This window comes from Larus michahellis, chromosome 2 (genome assembly GCF_964199755.1).
Source record: "Larus michahellis chromosome 2, bLarMic1.1, whole genome shotgun sequence".
NCBI lineage: Eukaryota > Metazoa > Chordata > Aves > Charadriiformes > Laridae > Larus > Larus michahellis.
In genome coordinates, this window is record NC_133897.1 from 47,100,160 (window position 1) to 47,116,404 (window position 16,245).

Genomic DNA, 16,245 nt, shown 5'->3' on the forward strand with positions numbered 1-16,245 from the left:
CACAGTAGCAAATTCCCAAGTTAAAAAAAAAATAGCATAAAGAGTTATTGCATATAATAAAGATATTTACTGTTGAAATGTACGCATCTAAAAATAAGCATTACCTAAAAACATGAATCTTGTCTTAATCAGAGGGATGCTCAGGGCAAGATCTATTTACTTCAAACCATTCGTCTATGCAGCTGTTGGATGCAAGACAAAAATGAAAACAATTGACATGAATGAATATCTCAGTAACATTTAGCAGTAAGATATGAATATAAATTGGTTTCTCCTAATTTCAATGAATAGTAGGATTTCGTATTATACAAAGATGTATATAGACACATATTTCCGCATTCATTGAAAATGTAATAACCCCAAACCACAGTAACATTTGCATCTTAAACACTGTTGAACAGCTAAATATCTGAAGTGTTAAAATTTTCTAAGGAAGCATTTCACAAATTACTATCCAGCTTTTATATACAGGTTACTTCGCTACTAACACTATGACCTTGCTTGTACCATTGACTGACATCTTACTTCCTGTAGTTACAGACACTTGTAAAACCAAATACAAAACAGGTTTAAAAAGTGTTTCCCCTTTCCCCCTGAAGTCTATTAGCGTTTGACAACCTAAGCTCCATAGCTCTGATGTGCAGGTGATTTCGCCTTTTTTCTCTATGGGCTTTTCATGCAACCACGAGAAGACTACAGCAGGGAACGCTGGTTTCAAATACATTGGTGGAGACGCAGAAAGACATCATTTTTAAAACATCTTTAGGGTTGCTGCTGTTGTTGTTCTCTTAAATGTCAAAAGCGACTAAGCTTTAGTGCTCCTTTAAGTCCCTCTTAGAGGAGTTACCCAATAAATACGACCTTCTGGAATTTTATATGCATCCCGAGGAATACTTGCCCTTTATGATATATGCAGAGGCAAGGCAGCCGTGCTATAGTATCTCCTTGCTGCAGCTCTTCCAGGCATATTGCACACTCCCCAGCATCTTTGCTCAGCACATCCTCTGAAGAAAAGCACAAAGTTAAACAGTTAAAAAGCAGGCTATTACAATCAAAATGGTCTTTATTCAGTACATCAAGGACAGCTACAGAAGATACTTCTAGTCCTGTAGAAAGTCATGTGAAGGTGAGGATCAGTCACACTGATCTCTGACTTCAGCTGACTGAAGATTCCTGGTGGGAGACATCTTAACAGCTCAAATTAAAATATGGTTATGATTCAGTTTCTTGCCTAAACACAGCCATAGCTCAAAATGAAGTCCTGTGGGAAGACGCCCATATAGAGAAGTGGGGTAGCCATAATCAACAGCCAGTAAACCTTTGGAGTTTATACTCTCCCAGCAGATCCATACGCTACTGCATAGGCTTCTCTGATCTGACCTCGGAAACCTGTGCTCTAAAACCATACAATGCAGGTAATTAACTAGGTGAAGATCCTCTTAGCTTCTAAACACTTAACCTATCATTCACTTTTTCTACTCTCCTACTTATCTCTCTTCTATACATCTATAAGCCTTTCTGGTACTCCTACTTCATACCTTCAACCTCCTCATCTCGCTGTGTCATCATGTTCTACCACATCCTATCCACCTATACCTCAATGTAAGTATGCAATTGTTGGTAATAGAAATGGGAGTCTTCCATCAGGGAAAGATCTGTATGGCTCCAATGACCCTAAATTCCTGGAGATACTGATTTTTTTCGCAGCATTACCAAGTCCCGTAACAAACGAGGAGAAAGTCAGTTACTAGGAATGCACAAGAGTTGGCTTTCACACAGAAGTTTCTGGGAAAATATATTATTTTTAATAAAAACCTTCTCTCTTGGACACTTCTCTTAGCCAGAACGTGGGATGCAGAATTCAGTCTTAGTACAAAGCAAAACAGGAGATCACGTAAGGCCCTATTTGCCAGAAGCAGGTTAAATGTCCCAGTTAGACACAACCTCACATAGCGCACCGAGCATTCCCAACAAGGGACCCCGTAGCAATCAAGCTGGCAGATCAGAAAGGTGAACATTTGGCAAAGTAAAGCTCACGTGTTCAAACTTCCACAGTTTCCTGGGAAAAACTTCCCCTTCTTAACCAAAAGGAGCCTAAAGGTACGACTGAGAAACCACTAGCTCTAAGCTATTCTCCCCAGGGCTCCAATACTCCTGGCTTTTCAAACACACAGAAAATGACAAGCAGACAACTAAAAAGCTATCACTGCAGGAAAAAGTGAAATGAAATTAGGTCTATCTTGTTTCCCTTAGAACAACAGCAAGCTGTCTTGCAGGTGCTTGGGTTTCTAAAACAGCGCTTATTTCAGTCTCTGCTACACCCATTGGTTATGCTAAGAATACAGTATAATGCCACACATGTGGCATATTCATGAGGATATGTGAAGAATATATAACATGAGGTGAACTGTTATAAAGAAAAATATTCAAAACAATTTAATAAACAATATGCACCTACCACAACAAAGAAAATTAAAAAAATATGTATTTTACACATGGTCATATCATTGGTAAGCATCGTATTAAGAAATCACTTCTGTTCTATCACAAGCTGTGAGCTTCCAAGTACGTTAGAGGTACCAAAGAGGGAAAGCAATTTAAAACAATACAGAAGATCTTAAGAACTCTTATTTGTTATTACAAAATCCCGACACTAAGAACTTGCCCAGAAGAGGGTGCTACGGATAAATACTTCCTTGAAGTGTTTGGGGTTTTTTTAATATAAAAAGATACTTCAGTATCCGACACCAGGAGGCAAAGACTCTCCAGACAACTACAGAGGTATTATTAATCTTTCTTTGCCTGAGGCCCTCAGACACTGCCGTCCTAGACTCTTTACACAAGTGCTTTGCCAAAAGTCCTACGAGGGGGTTGACTCTCTTCCCACTGTTAGGTTGCAGGAAGAAGCGCCATTATAATTCAGGCATGTATCATATACACTGAGCATACTAAATAAAAGTAATTTTTTCCATGGAGTTACTTTATCAGATCAGCAGCTGGTACCCAAACCAAAATGACACTAAGATACCTCCAGTGAATTAATCCACAGCCTCCCTTCCCTCAGCACTCTCAAGAGGGAAGCATTTAGTCAAGTTTTGATGACAAAAATGAAAAAGCTGTCCAATAAAAATAAAATTTATAAAAGAAAACATTCCTGCGAACTGCTTTCACATCATTTTCTATTGAACATGTCTGGCTTATCATGCGCTCCCCAGACTGTACAACACTTGTGTCTGAACTCCCGCTGAGCGATTTAACAAGGTTCTGCACCTTTTGGCCAACATTAGGGCAAGACGCCAATTTAAACATTTGTATCTCCCACCAGCCCTGCTGCAAATGTCTGAAACTCCTTTTCTTCCCGTACTCTCCCCAACTGCCATTAGCCTCCCTCTTGCCAATACCGGCCCCACGGCACAAGTCCCAGGCAAACAGCTTGCCGCTCTCCCTGGCTTCACCCCAAGCTTTCCCACTGGGATGAGCCGCCGGGCATGCACCGGCTTTGCCTAGTCATGCCAGAGGGAGCTGGTGTCAACACTGATGACGGTTGGCATGGACGGGGACTCAAAAACACGGTGGAGCTCTGCCACCCCTGCAGAACAGATTTTGTTAATAGGTTTCAATGTTCTTCTTCCTCTGAAATAACGAGGACTTGGCATTCCTTACTTCTTGTGTTAACCTTACGAATCCTACCAGGCTCTCATGCAAGAAGAAAGCATAAATTCTGAAGGAATTAGTACAAAATACCCAACAACTACAAATGCCCACGTGCAACTTGGCACTGCGTGTTAATAGACTCTAAACCTGTATAATTACGCTCATAATTGATTACACATGTAGAGTGACGACAGCAAAATGACCATTTTAGGTGATTCGGATCATCAATCCCAGATAAAGAAAAAGGAGTGACAAAACCTGTTAGACCTGGATCCGGCCAGAATCTGTTCTATACTTGTTTCATACAGCACTCCCCTGTACCACCACTGGCTTATACCAGATGGAAGTCAGTTTAAGGGCCATTTAACACTAACTTTTAAGCATCTCTTTTACAGAAAAATGTATAAATCATTTTGCACAGAACCACTGCAGTCTGAACAATTTTTTTTGTTTCGTATTTTCCTGCAGCGGAGTGATTCAGCACATACATATTATTCTTTTTCTCTTAAAAAAAAAAAAAAAAGAGAACAGTTTGAGATTTCATCAATGTTATGATTAAAACATTTATACAAGTGTATTACCTAAATGGAACTGGGAAGAGGAAATAAGCAGAGGCCACATTTTTCCATTTCGCCCACACGTGGGTATATACACAAACACTCACCACACCCCCACATCCATCTGCCTTGCACCAAACAGGAGGTAAACACTCCTCCACCTTCCCAGCTATTTGAACAAGTACTCACTAGCCAAAGACTGGTGTCAAAGATGAAACCTGGCAAAAGAGCGTAGTATTTCCCTCCCGTGTCTGCTCAAGTATTTCTTCCTCCTCTCCTCTATCCCTGGTTAATACTACTACTGGTTTAACTTCTGGTTGTCAGTAATTTGTCCTCCTAAAATTCTGCTTTTATCTTTACTGAAAAATTAATTTTTCTCCACTCCTGCATTTATAGCAAAATAGGTGGTACTGAATTAAAATATAATCATCCTGGCAATTTTGCATATACTTGACCAATTAAAAACCTTTTCTAAAACTTTTGAAAAATATATCCAACAACTATCAAAGCCACCAACTCAGCCATGGTTAAAATTATAGGCAATGCTTGAAACAGTGGGAAATGAAATAGTCTGTCTTTAAACTGAGGACTGCAAAAGCACATGCAATACACACGTTATGGATTAAGTCATTAAAAACTATGCTACTGCTTTTTGGTTTTCTTTTTAAAACATAGATAGATACAGCCCTAGGCTCAGGAAACCCCAAGTCACAAATCATGGAGACTGCGATAGTATTTGGGGAGATATCACCTTATAGCTGCAGTATTTTATTTCTCTCTAGGCATTCACTGGAAACAGAACACCAAGTTAGAAAGACCTTTGATCTAATCCAGTATGACAATTTTTAAAAACATCTGTATTTTTTATAAAACTTAAAAGCTTAAATGTCTGTGGAAGCTGCCACCGCAACAGTGAAGAATGACACAAAGTGTACCCTTTCAGGGATACGACTAAAACTTATTGGAACGTACCTTCAGAACCTTCTAAAATTGGTTAAACAAGAGCCGTAAGAGGTTAAAAAATATCGATGAAACTTCATTAAATAGTATATATTACCATATATCTGTTACAGATTCATTCTTTTTTGTTGCTGATTACTAAAAACTCTCTGAGTAAAGCACTAGAGACTGTCTTTGATTGTTTTTAAATGGGGTACACCAAGTTCCTGACATCTAGAAGCAAATATATTTCTTCACACGGATAGCACGAATTCATCCACGTTGCAGAATTTATTCTACACTTTTACTGGTATCACCTTCTGGGACAATCCAAAAAGTTTTTCCTTGCAGTGTTACAAAAATAAGCAGACCAGAAGGACCTGCACTTTCCACGGGTAACTATTTGGTATCCAGTAAGTATGTGTGGATGTGATTAGCATACTCTTATTAAATGTTACTGACTTGATTTACTAAATCTTTCCAGCTTCTGCCGCATCTGTTTTTCTCCCTCTCCATTCTGTTCCAGACATTTCCGATCATGCTTTCCTCCTCTTCACACCCATTTTCTCCAAAATATCATTCCCTCTAGACCTACTTTTTCTACCAGCCCTCCTACCCTTGCATCATCTCATTTCATTTACTGTTGCAATGCAGGCATTGGAGAAAGGAGGAAGAAATTAACATTATTAGCCACTATCTGATATGAATAACATGGACAGCCTTCCTATTTGGGGTTAATATCCTTGGAAGAAGTAGACACTGGAATGGAAGAAAAAGGGACCATTATGCAGGGTGTGCTTCTCATGTAGCTCAGTAACTGGGTTTGCAACATGGTACTGGCTGCAAGCAAAAGCTTTCTCTTCTACTCCATCCTAAGCACTAGGAGAGCAAGCAGTTTCTTTGGCGTTCTACCTGTTGTTTTTCAGTATTCTGGCTGCCACAAGAGGAACATCCTTGATTCAGCATGCACCAGCTAGGGATCATTCTTGGATGACCAGGTCAGCCCTCCACTGCTGCTCAAAAATTGAGGCAGAAAGACACTCTGAAGGAGAGCTGATTCTTTAGTGCTCAGAGCACTTAATAGCAGGAGAAAGATCATTCCGTTGTCACTGCAGAAGACACTTATTTTGCCACTCAGAGCTCTCCAAGCTACAGGGTCTGTCAAGCAGACTGAGCAAGGCAGAGCTAAATCCATTAACTTTGTTCACTTATAAAGACTACACCTTCACAGCCAGAAGCTAAACTTGCACTGCCCTCAGCAAGGAACATATCTTCTGAAGAAGCAGCGGGTTCCTGACCAGAAATACTTCTTATTGCTCTAATACAAGCAACCTCCTGCAGATCAGATGGAAAAGGGAAGATTTTTAACATCTAGTGTTTTTACTTGAACCACAGCTAAGTGGTTTTCAGAAAGTTGAGCATGTAGAAATTCAGAATTCAGCTCTCCTGACTACTTTCAATGCAAATTCCCTTTTATACTGCTGAAAAAACTAATACCCATATGCTAATCAAACAAGCACATGTTGCAACTTTTTGTGCACTCCCAACAGGCACAATAACCCCAAACACCACTGCACAGCTTGCGCGGTAATACCTGGAAATTAAGCAATCTAAAACCACCTTCCTTCACCACACTACACAAAAACATAATAACCTCTCTCAAGCAAACTGAACAGCTACAACAGATGTGACACTTCCTCAAATACTAACGAAGTGTCTCATGAATTTGGGGGTGGTGGTGGTGTGTGTATGTGTGTTTGGCATCTCATTCTTCACCCCTCATTCTTCACAGCAGCCCGTTACAATTTCCTATTCAAAGTCCCAATGTTATCCTTGGTTTCCCCTTCCCTTCTCACCTTGCTCGGTGTTGGTCCAAGACTGAGATATCTATATACAAGCAGATATCCATCACAAAAGACTTCCTGCACAAACATTGCCTACAGTCTTTAGTGCTCGCTCCTCGTAAAACACAAAGGTAAAGGAGAGGGAGCCCACAAAACAAAGTGAAAGTTGCACAAGAAAACAAGAGAAATATTTGCAGAATAAGGGCTAAGTTGCAATACTTTTATCACAACAAGACGCTGAGCTAGAGGGAGGTAGCTGCAGAGGTTTCATTGTTTCTCAGCTAACCCAACATTTGAAGAACTGGATTTAGATTTTTGTGGGACATTCTCAGCTTTCAGAAGCTAGTTCTGAGAAACAGCTAGATGCTTCCTGTTCAGACAGATAACAATCGGGTGTATGGTAGAGAAAAAAAATACTCACTTTTTGTTGAATAAAGACTGAAATAATAGCAATAGAAATAGATTTCAGGGAGCAGGTTGAGTATAAAAGCCTGTATAGTCCTAGCTACCTGGATGCAATTTTAAATAGGTAAACTACATAATATAAAGGGGAGAGGGATTTGTGCTCTTAGGGAAACAGTTCTTTTGTAAAGAGGTTTGTTTCCGTGGTCTCAATGGAAATCTATCTGCAACTTTAAGATACATGGTGTCAATACAAGCTACAGTTCTACCAAAAAAAATTAAACCCCAAGTTTAAACAACACAGCTTTCATACAGTGTCCAATTAAGATATCTTGCTCATGGACAATGTCAAGTTTGCACCCCAGGACTCCCAGTGAGGGGCTAGGCTTTGAAACAAGGCCAAGCAGTCTGAGAAATAAAGCTTCTCACTTCCGAGCAACAACATCCACAGTCACTCCTATGCTATTGTGACCAGCGTACCAACTTTCTCAGTCCCTATTTATGCTTCTGGTAGAAAGTGTTGGGGTGAAATAGATACTCGATACTCATACAAGATGAAATTTATCAACCCAATTGGACATGAAACATCTTGTGCTCCTGTCTTGAGATTTATTGTCAGCGTGACTATGCGTTTCCACAGTGACTCAAGATTTGCTCTCGATACAATTATCTGATTGAGTCTGAAACTTCTGCTTAAGCTACAGTCTTTCCAACTTCTTGCATCTTCTTGTCTGCTTGCATTTTGAGATGCCCTTGAATGGTATATCATCTCAAGATAGCTAAACAACTTTCTCCTGTTTCACTGGCTTCTAAAGATAAGTTCCAATCACCACATTTGTAAGTACGATGTCCTTAAACTGTCAAATTCTAGTCTAAATATGGGCCAAAGAACTGCACCTGTTCACAAACAAACCACAAATAAACAGTCTTATCCTCCAGCACATGATGTAAAGGGACTTTGTGCCAGCCTTACCCATCCTGTACTAAGTCCCTGTTCCAACTGAACTGATGTATATTCGTGCTTTGAATGACCCAAGGGGTAACTTGTTCTTGAATAGTGATTCCTTGAAATGCTGTGTTTGGCCCAAGGCTTCCCTCCCTCCCTTCAGAAACTATTCCTGGGAGATGAAAATACTTCTAAATATTGATTCATCAGGAGGCAACTGTGTGAAAAAACCTTGAATGCAGCAGTACCAGACTAGTGCCCCACCATGCAATTCTATCACAAATAGCGTACCCCAGCACATGCCGTCTAAAACAAAAGCTGCTTCTTACAGTGCATGGAACAAGGAAGCTGCCTTTAGGCTGTTTTCTTGGTTTTTAACCAATATTACATGACCTCTCAGGTTATCAGGTATTAATCTCCAATGTCAGGAGTTAAACCAAAAGTAGCACGTAAAGGGGCAAACCCACAAGAAACAAAACAGCAGCAAAATAAGACTCCTTATAAAACAGTGTAAGAAACTATCACTTGGGGAATACCTCCTCCTTGGCTTCATTGAGTAAGAATGATTTACACTTCTCAAGGCCGAGTTTACCATCAAAGAGGATCTTACACCACAAATACGCTACGAAAGAAGGAGAGGTTGAGTAAATGGCCAGGGGCAAACAGCACGTATTGCTGACAGAAAGAGTCTGCTGCAGTTAGAGAGGATTGTTTCTCACAGGGAGCTGGAGCTAGCTGGGATGAAGAAAACTTAAAGAAGTGGGCAAGAAAGAAGAATATCAGTGTGGGATTCATGCATGCAGATCTTTTATCACTTTTATTCTTTGCTAAGCAATGCTTCTTATCTTTGAGAAGTAAATCAAAGCAAAATATTAAAGGGCTACTTATATGTACCTGCTGATGTGTACCATCACTACGAAACTGCTATGATAGATGCAAAATCAGCTTAGGCCTGTTGAGAACTTCACAATCCAGAGATACAGAGTCCAAAGGTGGCTGAACCACATGGTATCCCCCAGAGCAAGGGGCAGAAAGTTAAGTCTTATCACCAACAGGGGCACATTCAAGAAGAATGAAAGAGGCCTGAGGTGCAGCTTGCCATGTGTAGCAGATGACTTCTTTTACCAAAGGAAAAAAAACACAAACAAAACAATAAAACCCAAACCAAAAAAACCCCACCACAACCAACCAGGCATAAACCCCCAAGAGTATTTATCTACAGAAGCTTCTTCTGGTAATAAATAACTCTGGAATCTGATTTAATGTGGGAAAGATACCACTGTGGTTAGGAAGAGGGTGAAGAATTCCTTTCATACACCATGCAGAGACAGTTCTCTTCAAATAGCTTTTCGGTCAGAAGGAGGACTTAGCTATGATGCTGTAAGTCTGTTAAAATCAGCAACTTTGCCAAATCAAGACTAGGTACTATTGCCAACAGTGTTCACAAAGCCTGGGAAAGTAAAGCAGAGTGTGGATATGGCAGAGTAGGTATGACAGAACATAACCATCTCTGATCAAGCTGAAGGTAAGATCGAAGTTTGAAAAGATCTTGCAAACGCAAGACGTTAATGTGACTGTACAAAAGGATCCCACTGAGGTTAGGAAATCCCTCTTGCTTTGGCAGCTTTTTAAAGTGACTAAGCTTATTTTATCCCCAACACGAAATGAGACCAAAATGATTGCAGAAGGCAGTTTTTCCAAGTGGAAAGGCTTCAACCATTCACCGTCCCTGAAACTACAGTCAGAAGCCAGAGAAATTGCATTGCAATGATTTTCAATTAAGAAGTTTCATTCTAGTAACAGTCTGCAAGAAATTGAGAGTGTGATGGGGACCTGCTGACCTAATGAAATCTATGAGAACTCATCTAACGCAATGTAGGTGAAGCGGGTACATTAGAAACCTTCATGGGAGGAAAGCATATGGGAACAGCGTCCTTGAAGAGCAGAAGCAGAGAAGGAATGAACAGAGAAAGATCAGATGCAGTTAGCTAGCCTATTACTCCGAACAACATGGATTACTGTTATGGTGACTTGTTTTGAAGTTGGATGTAGGATTTGATTCAGCGTTCTGTTCACTTAGTCCTTTTTCAAGTTCCTATTCTAGGCTTCCTACAGGTGCCCTGCGCACAATGGGTTTTGCCAAGTCTTTTTTCCAGTCTTTTAACATTGGCCAAATAACTGACTCACTTCTTTGCAAGCCTGCAGAGGAGTTTGGTTTGATCTGATGCAAAATGAATGCATAGGGAGCACTAAGGAAGATGAAAGATGAAACTATGGGCCTAAGCTTGAAACAGGAGGAGGGGAGAAAAACAGGTGTGTCTGACCAAGACGCTATTCTTAGGGAAGATACGATGCATTACTGAACAAAACATAATGAAAACACTGGTGCCAAAACTCAGAGTGCATAAAGTCTGGCTTATTAACCCCAGTGCCAGGTGCTAGGCCTACAGGGTGCTTTTCCCAGCAGGCTCGAGATCAGTCTTCTCCCAGTTAAAATTGAATGCCTGTTGTCGACATGCATACACAGGACAGGGATATAAATCACTGCATAATTTTTACTTGTCTGTCTTTTCTGTTCACAGCAGACGGACTGCTTTTTACAAGCTATTCCTATTTTAAATGCAATTATCCTTGCGATATAGATGGAATGCAAAACATGTCTAAATGCAAAAAGTTCTGATAACATCAAATCTTCAGTCGGAGTTTTCAAAGTTATCTCAATTTTTCTGCTCTACACTAACCCATAATCCAGTATTATAATTTATTACAGCAGGCATAGAGATGCAGTATTTCTCGTGCTAACAGGCACCTACAAGTTTTTACTATCCCAGTAAGATACCGAGTATATGGGTCTTTAATTTCAAGAGGGAAAGAAAAACAAAACAACAAACCTTCCTTTATACTTTAAAGAAAACAGCATCAGTTTCTAGATCCTAGCAATTAAGTCAAATAAAAGACACACACGTAATTTCAATAGTATTCAGCAATCACAATCATTCACAAATAATAACATAAAAAGATTAACATGGGAGGTGTGCTTAAAAAAACCAAAAAGTCCCCAAAGAAAATCATCCAGTATTTGTTCAAAGTTTCATGCACATAATCTGGCAGTATACTTCTACAACCATATTAAAGTTTTATTTTTATCCTCATTTTTTAAATCTACAGGCTATCAATACCATTGGATATCATTATGACAACAAGGTGTTTCAACTAATAACGCCACAGATTGAAATAGACTTCCTTGTAAGCATACAAGTGTCAACCGAACAACTCCCCCACCATCTCTCCTCCTCAAATAAACGAACATTATTTATGGGCTAAAAATGATCATTGAATACTAAATTATTGCTTAGCTACATGAAGGCTATGCGATACCCAATGTTATACATGAAGGCTATTTAATTAAACTTTGCACAAGAAAGGAGGGGATGAGGAACACAGTCAAAATGAAGTAAATTTGATATGGCTTTAAATTACAGATAGCTATTAGTGCAGGGTTAAAATGGAAGTTATCTGAGTTTTTTACGAGGAAACTTTAACGAAGTTTCCTAAGTGTTAATATAGTTCAGCACTAAATCTAGCAATAGTGAAGTTTTTTGTGTTTCAGCTGTGTGTTACAACTTGGGGTTATTTCTGCATCTGAACAAATCTGTACCCATGTGAGACAGTGTTACGCAAACTTCAAGGAGCACGGAGGTTCCTCCAGGGCAAGTCAAGTATTTTGTACCTAAGTCAGTACATAATCAACATAATTCCTGTCAATAGGCAATTTACAGCCTGTTCTAGAATCACTAGATTTTGTTAAAAATACTAAAAACTTGTAATCTTTCCTCCTGTGTGAGCAGTGATAATAATCCCCAGTTTAGAAGTGAGAGTACCCTATCTCATTAATGGTGTTTTCATCCGGCTTGGTTCTGAAGAGTTAGGCTTGTTCTACCACTGAAATCCCCTGAAAAAGCTGGACTGACTTCTTTTGTCTTTGAAGGGTTGAGTCTGCAACTCAAGCACCAGACTATTTAAATAATCAAAGGGTAGGAGAGTTTTAAAACAAGATTTTAATCTGAAGAAAAAAAAAATTACAAATCACATTTCAGGCAATTCTTTCAATTGATCTGCCCTTGGGGTAGTTTCTGAGCAGGAAGAAGTGCCTCTTATTCTTTTTTATTTCTGTAGAAAAAAAATCCTTATCTGCAAATAAGCTGTTCTAGTTCCTGCAAAACAGTGAGGAATTTACGGAAGGAAATACCATGAAATTCCTACACAGATCACTCAATCTCAGTGAGATGTAGTTTGGCATTTATTCTTAATAACCTAAAGATTTCAAGTAGTTTTATTTCAAAATTCAGCCAATGAAACCTATTCTCTAAGATTAGGAAAAGGTGTGTATTTTCAAGGGGTTTGTTTCCACAGAGCAACTACCGAAAAAAATGTCAAGTTTGCTGCAAACAAACAAGTAAAATCTCAAGGTTTTAGAGGTATCAACTTTAAAGACTGCAGAATTATCATACAAAACTAGGAACATTATTTCCCCTGAAGCTAAATTCCCAGCAGTCACAAGACTGCAGCAGTTGCAGACACGATTTATGACATCCTCCGAATGACCTCTCAAAGCTAAAGACTGATTAAGTGTAAGACGTGGAAGGTAGCTCCTGTCTGCCCGCATCACATGATGTGGAGTCACGGCACAGCGAGCGTTTGCTACCGAGCGAACAAAACTGTCCCTTAGCTTTCTCCTGCATGCAGCACTGCGCTGCCATTATACAAGAGAAGCACAATGACAATATATTGGGTCCTCTTCTAACCTGATCTGAATCACTCCTCGCGCCACCCGCAGATGTTCTTTGCGGCACTGGTTCACAGGTGTATCTGTAATTTTCTAGGACAAGAATTGTCATTTGACTTTAGCAGCGCTGTCAGTACCAAAGCAAGACAACGGCAGCATCTGAGGTTAGGAGTGGCTTCTAAAGAAAAGAAACAACTTGAGCTATTCAGCTCATGAATGATCCTGTTTTCTCCATTTCTTTCAGAAACAAGCAGGCTTGTTCTACTGTCAAAAGCTTTACTGTATTTATCCAGTGCTGCATATAAAATATTCCCGTGGCACACGTATGCATTTATAGAAAGGCGTTTCCAATGTACTGAGGGGGAAAAAAAATAAATGTTGTCCCAAGAACTGAATTAAGCATGAGGTGACATTGCAGCTATTTTGGCCAGGAGTGATTTGTGACGGCTGTCACAGGAAGTTTGGTCTAACAAATTTAGGCCTGTCTCAAGGGAAAGTATGTAGAGAATCACCCACCAAACACCCTTCTCCCCAAAGATTCATTAAAAGTGTCAGTCCCATTCACAGCAAATCAGAGCGAAGTTTAAGATATGAATGGATGTGATCTCTGCAGTGTGTCCTCCTCAGCAGGATGCAAACACGTCAACTTTACTTCATTACAGCAAGAAAATTTAGCATAATCTATTGAGCATCCCCAACCTGCACCATAGAAAGGAGCTGTCATAGCTACTTTACAAATCTACGCCTCCCTTCCCTTTACATGAAGGGTAAAACAATAAGCAATGTTGATCCCTCAACCACCACCACTAAACCTTTGAGATTATATTCTACCAAGATAAATGGGGTAGTCTGCAGTTCTGGGAACTGCTGTTCCAGACACGCGAAGCACTTCCCTCTCAGTTACACTATGTTCCCATTTCAGGAGCTTTCTTCACAGCCACACCATTAGAAACACACAGCTTACTTTTTTGACTCTGTAGCAAAGGGTTGACAGTTTGTGCGTGTGGAGGAAAGATAAGAGACTGCAGCTCTAAAAGTGCTGCAACTCCACACTATCACGGACTGACCCAACTCCTCCATTGACTGAGGCTGAAATGGGGTCACCGAAGCAGGTCCTACCTTTAGGTAGGTACACGTTGGACTCCAGTGTGGTTTTATTTAGTGACATATCTCAGCATTACACTTTAAAATGAACAACCTCTCTCTCTCAACAAACCTGAACCATACCAGGCTGCTTTTGCAGTGATGCTCTTCTGTGGGGTACTGAAAACTGGTGAAGGAAAGATTTGGGATGGTTGGAAGGAAATAAAGCTTTACTGAACAAAAGGAAGGAAGAGGTAGAGTTTGACACTGTTCCTCTTGGCAGTCTCGTTTGGACCAGTAGCTATCCACAGCCTACGTTGGTGAACACCAGTGAAAGTTTCTTCCTTGTTCAAATGTTACCAACAAGTCCCCAAGGGAGGAATTATAAACTAATCAATATATTTTAATCAAGTTCTTCAAACACAATTTCCCTCCTTAAAATTGTAACACTGATTTGCAAGAAAAGCTATGAAAAGTCTGAGCTGATATTATACTAATTCACAGAATAACAGCTGTGCAAATGTCTGAGATTAAAATTTTACTTACTATAGTAATGGTCTCTCAAAGTTCAACAGATGTTTAACGATTTTAATTATTTTCAAGAACGACTGAAGAAAACAGTTTTAAAGCATCAGGGAAACTGAATGAACCTCCTACATACTCTGGAGGATGTTCCTGAGTACGCAAGATCGAAACAAGAGTAAATGTCACTATTTTAACTGCAAGCACAGGATAAGTGTCTGTTTACATGTCCTGTTAAACTACCTTATAAAGTATGCTTTTCTCCCTCCCCAGCACCCTGGAGAACAGAACACAGAACCATCTAGGGCAGAGCAAGAAGCTAGAAACTATTAGCCAAGAATCTTGTTAAACTCCAAAAATGGAAGAATTGAGAAATTCTATCTGAGGTATAAAATTATCCATAAAGTGGAATCAAAGAACTGCTTTGCCTTAGTATTATTTTGTACTGCTTTGCTGAAAGTCTAGTCCTATTAAAGGATGAAGACAAGGAGGAAGGCTTAAGCTTTTCCAGGCAGGCTGGCAAGATGCCCTTTTGCAAGGTCTTTTAGGGTATGATCTCAGGAACCCTGGCAGAGAAGTGAACTTGAAGTTAGCTATTCTTTTCATTGCAGACTGAAGTTTTCAGTGCATCAGTCCCAACAGTTGACAGCATCAGTCCTGCTGAGTAAAATACTCTCCCTTTTTTTGTGGGCAGAAGTGACTAAGGAAATCAAGTCACTGCAGGGGGTGGAACTACCAGAATCATGTATCTCGGTGGTACAAACATTAGGTTAAGGTGCACTATTTTTCTTCCCTTCTAATGAGCAATATAAACTGAGTAAGTTGTGGCAAAAGTAGCTTGCCCCAAGGATGTTGAAACAGCCACCAATCAACAAAGCTTATAACTTGTGTTAGAAAAAAAATAGGTCAGCCCCATTCACAAAGAATGTTTCCAAAATATTTTTATTCCGTCCTTTAGGTGACTCATGCTAATCTTCAAGTCTCTACTTTTGATCAAAATGCATATGTTACGGCTGTCATTTAGATGTCGACAACTCCTCTAGCAGGATTACTGCTCATACAGGTTCCAGCTCAGGATTCTGCCACTCGCTCACATGCAGGCCTCAGCATGTGGCAGTACCAGCATTTCTCTTTCCCCACAAGACAAAACTTAACCCAATACCTCAAACTGATTTAGAATAAACAGTGTATTTAAATCCTCATGACAACATCCTGCTTTGTGTCCTTGCAAATTGAAAATCAGTTGCACTGTTGTGGACCAAATAATTTTGAACGTGGTTAGACAGCACAAGAATATTTGTCTAACTGTGCATGGTGTTAGATTCAAGTGCCTCAGAAGACAAAGTACGCTGCCAGACAGGAAAAGCACATCAAGTTTCATACATGTTTTCCTTGCAGTACACCTACCTTAAATTTTCAATATGCTGTCTGTTATAGTCTTTCTACATACTAAGCCCTCCATTCAAAACTGAGATGAATAAACTTCAAATACAAAATCATACATGTAATCCC

At 39.8% G+C, this 16,245-nt stretch overlaps 1 protein-coding gene across 2 annotated transcripts in view; it reads right to left on the minus strand.

Moving 5' to 3' along the window:
* Positions 1-16,245, minus strand: part of ZNRF2 (zinc and ring finger 2) — a 61,639-nt gene that overhangs the window by 6,959 nt on the left and 38,435 nt on the right. For both annotated transcript variants that reach the window (XR_012585536.1, XM_074575149.1), the window contains exons 3-4: positions 899-1,004; positions 105-182 (exon numbers count right to left, since the gene is read on the minus strand). Coding sequence is in view for 1 of the 2 variants with exons in the window: in XM_074575149.1 (XP_074431250.1) it covers positions 125-182; positions 899-1,004 (164 nt within the window). In the remaining variant the exon portion in view is untranslated. The remainder of the gene's footprint in view (positions 1-104; positions 183-898; positions 1,005-16,245) is intronic.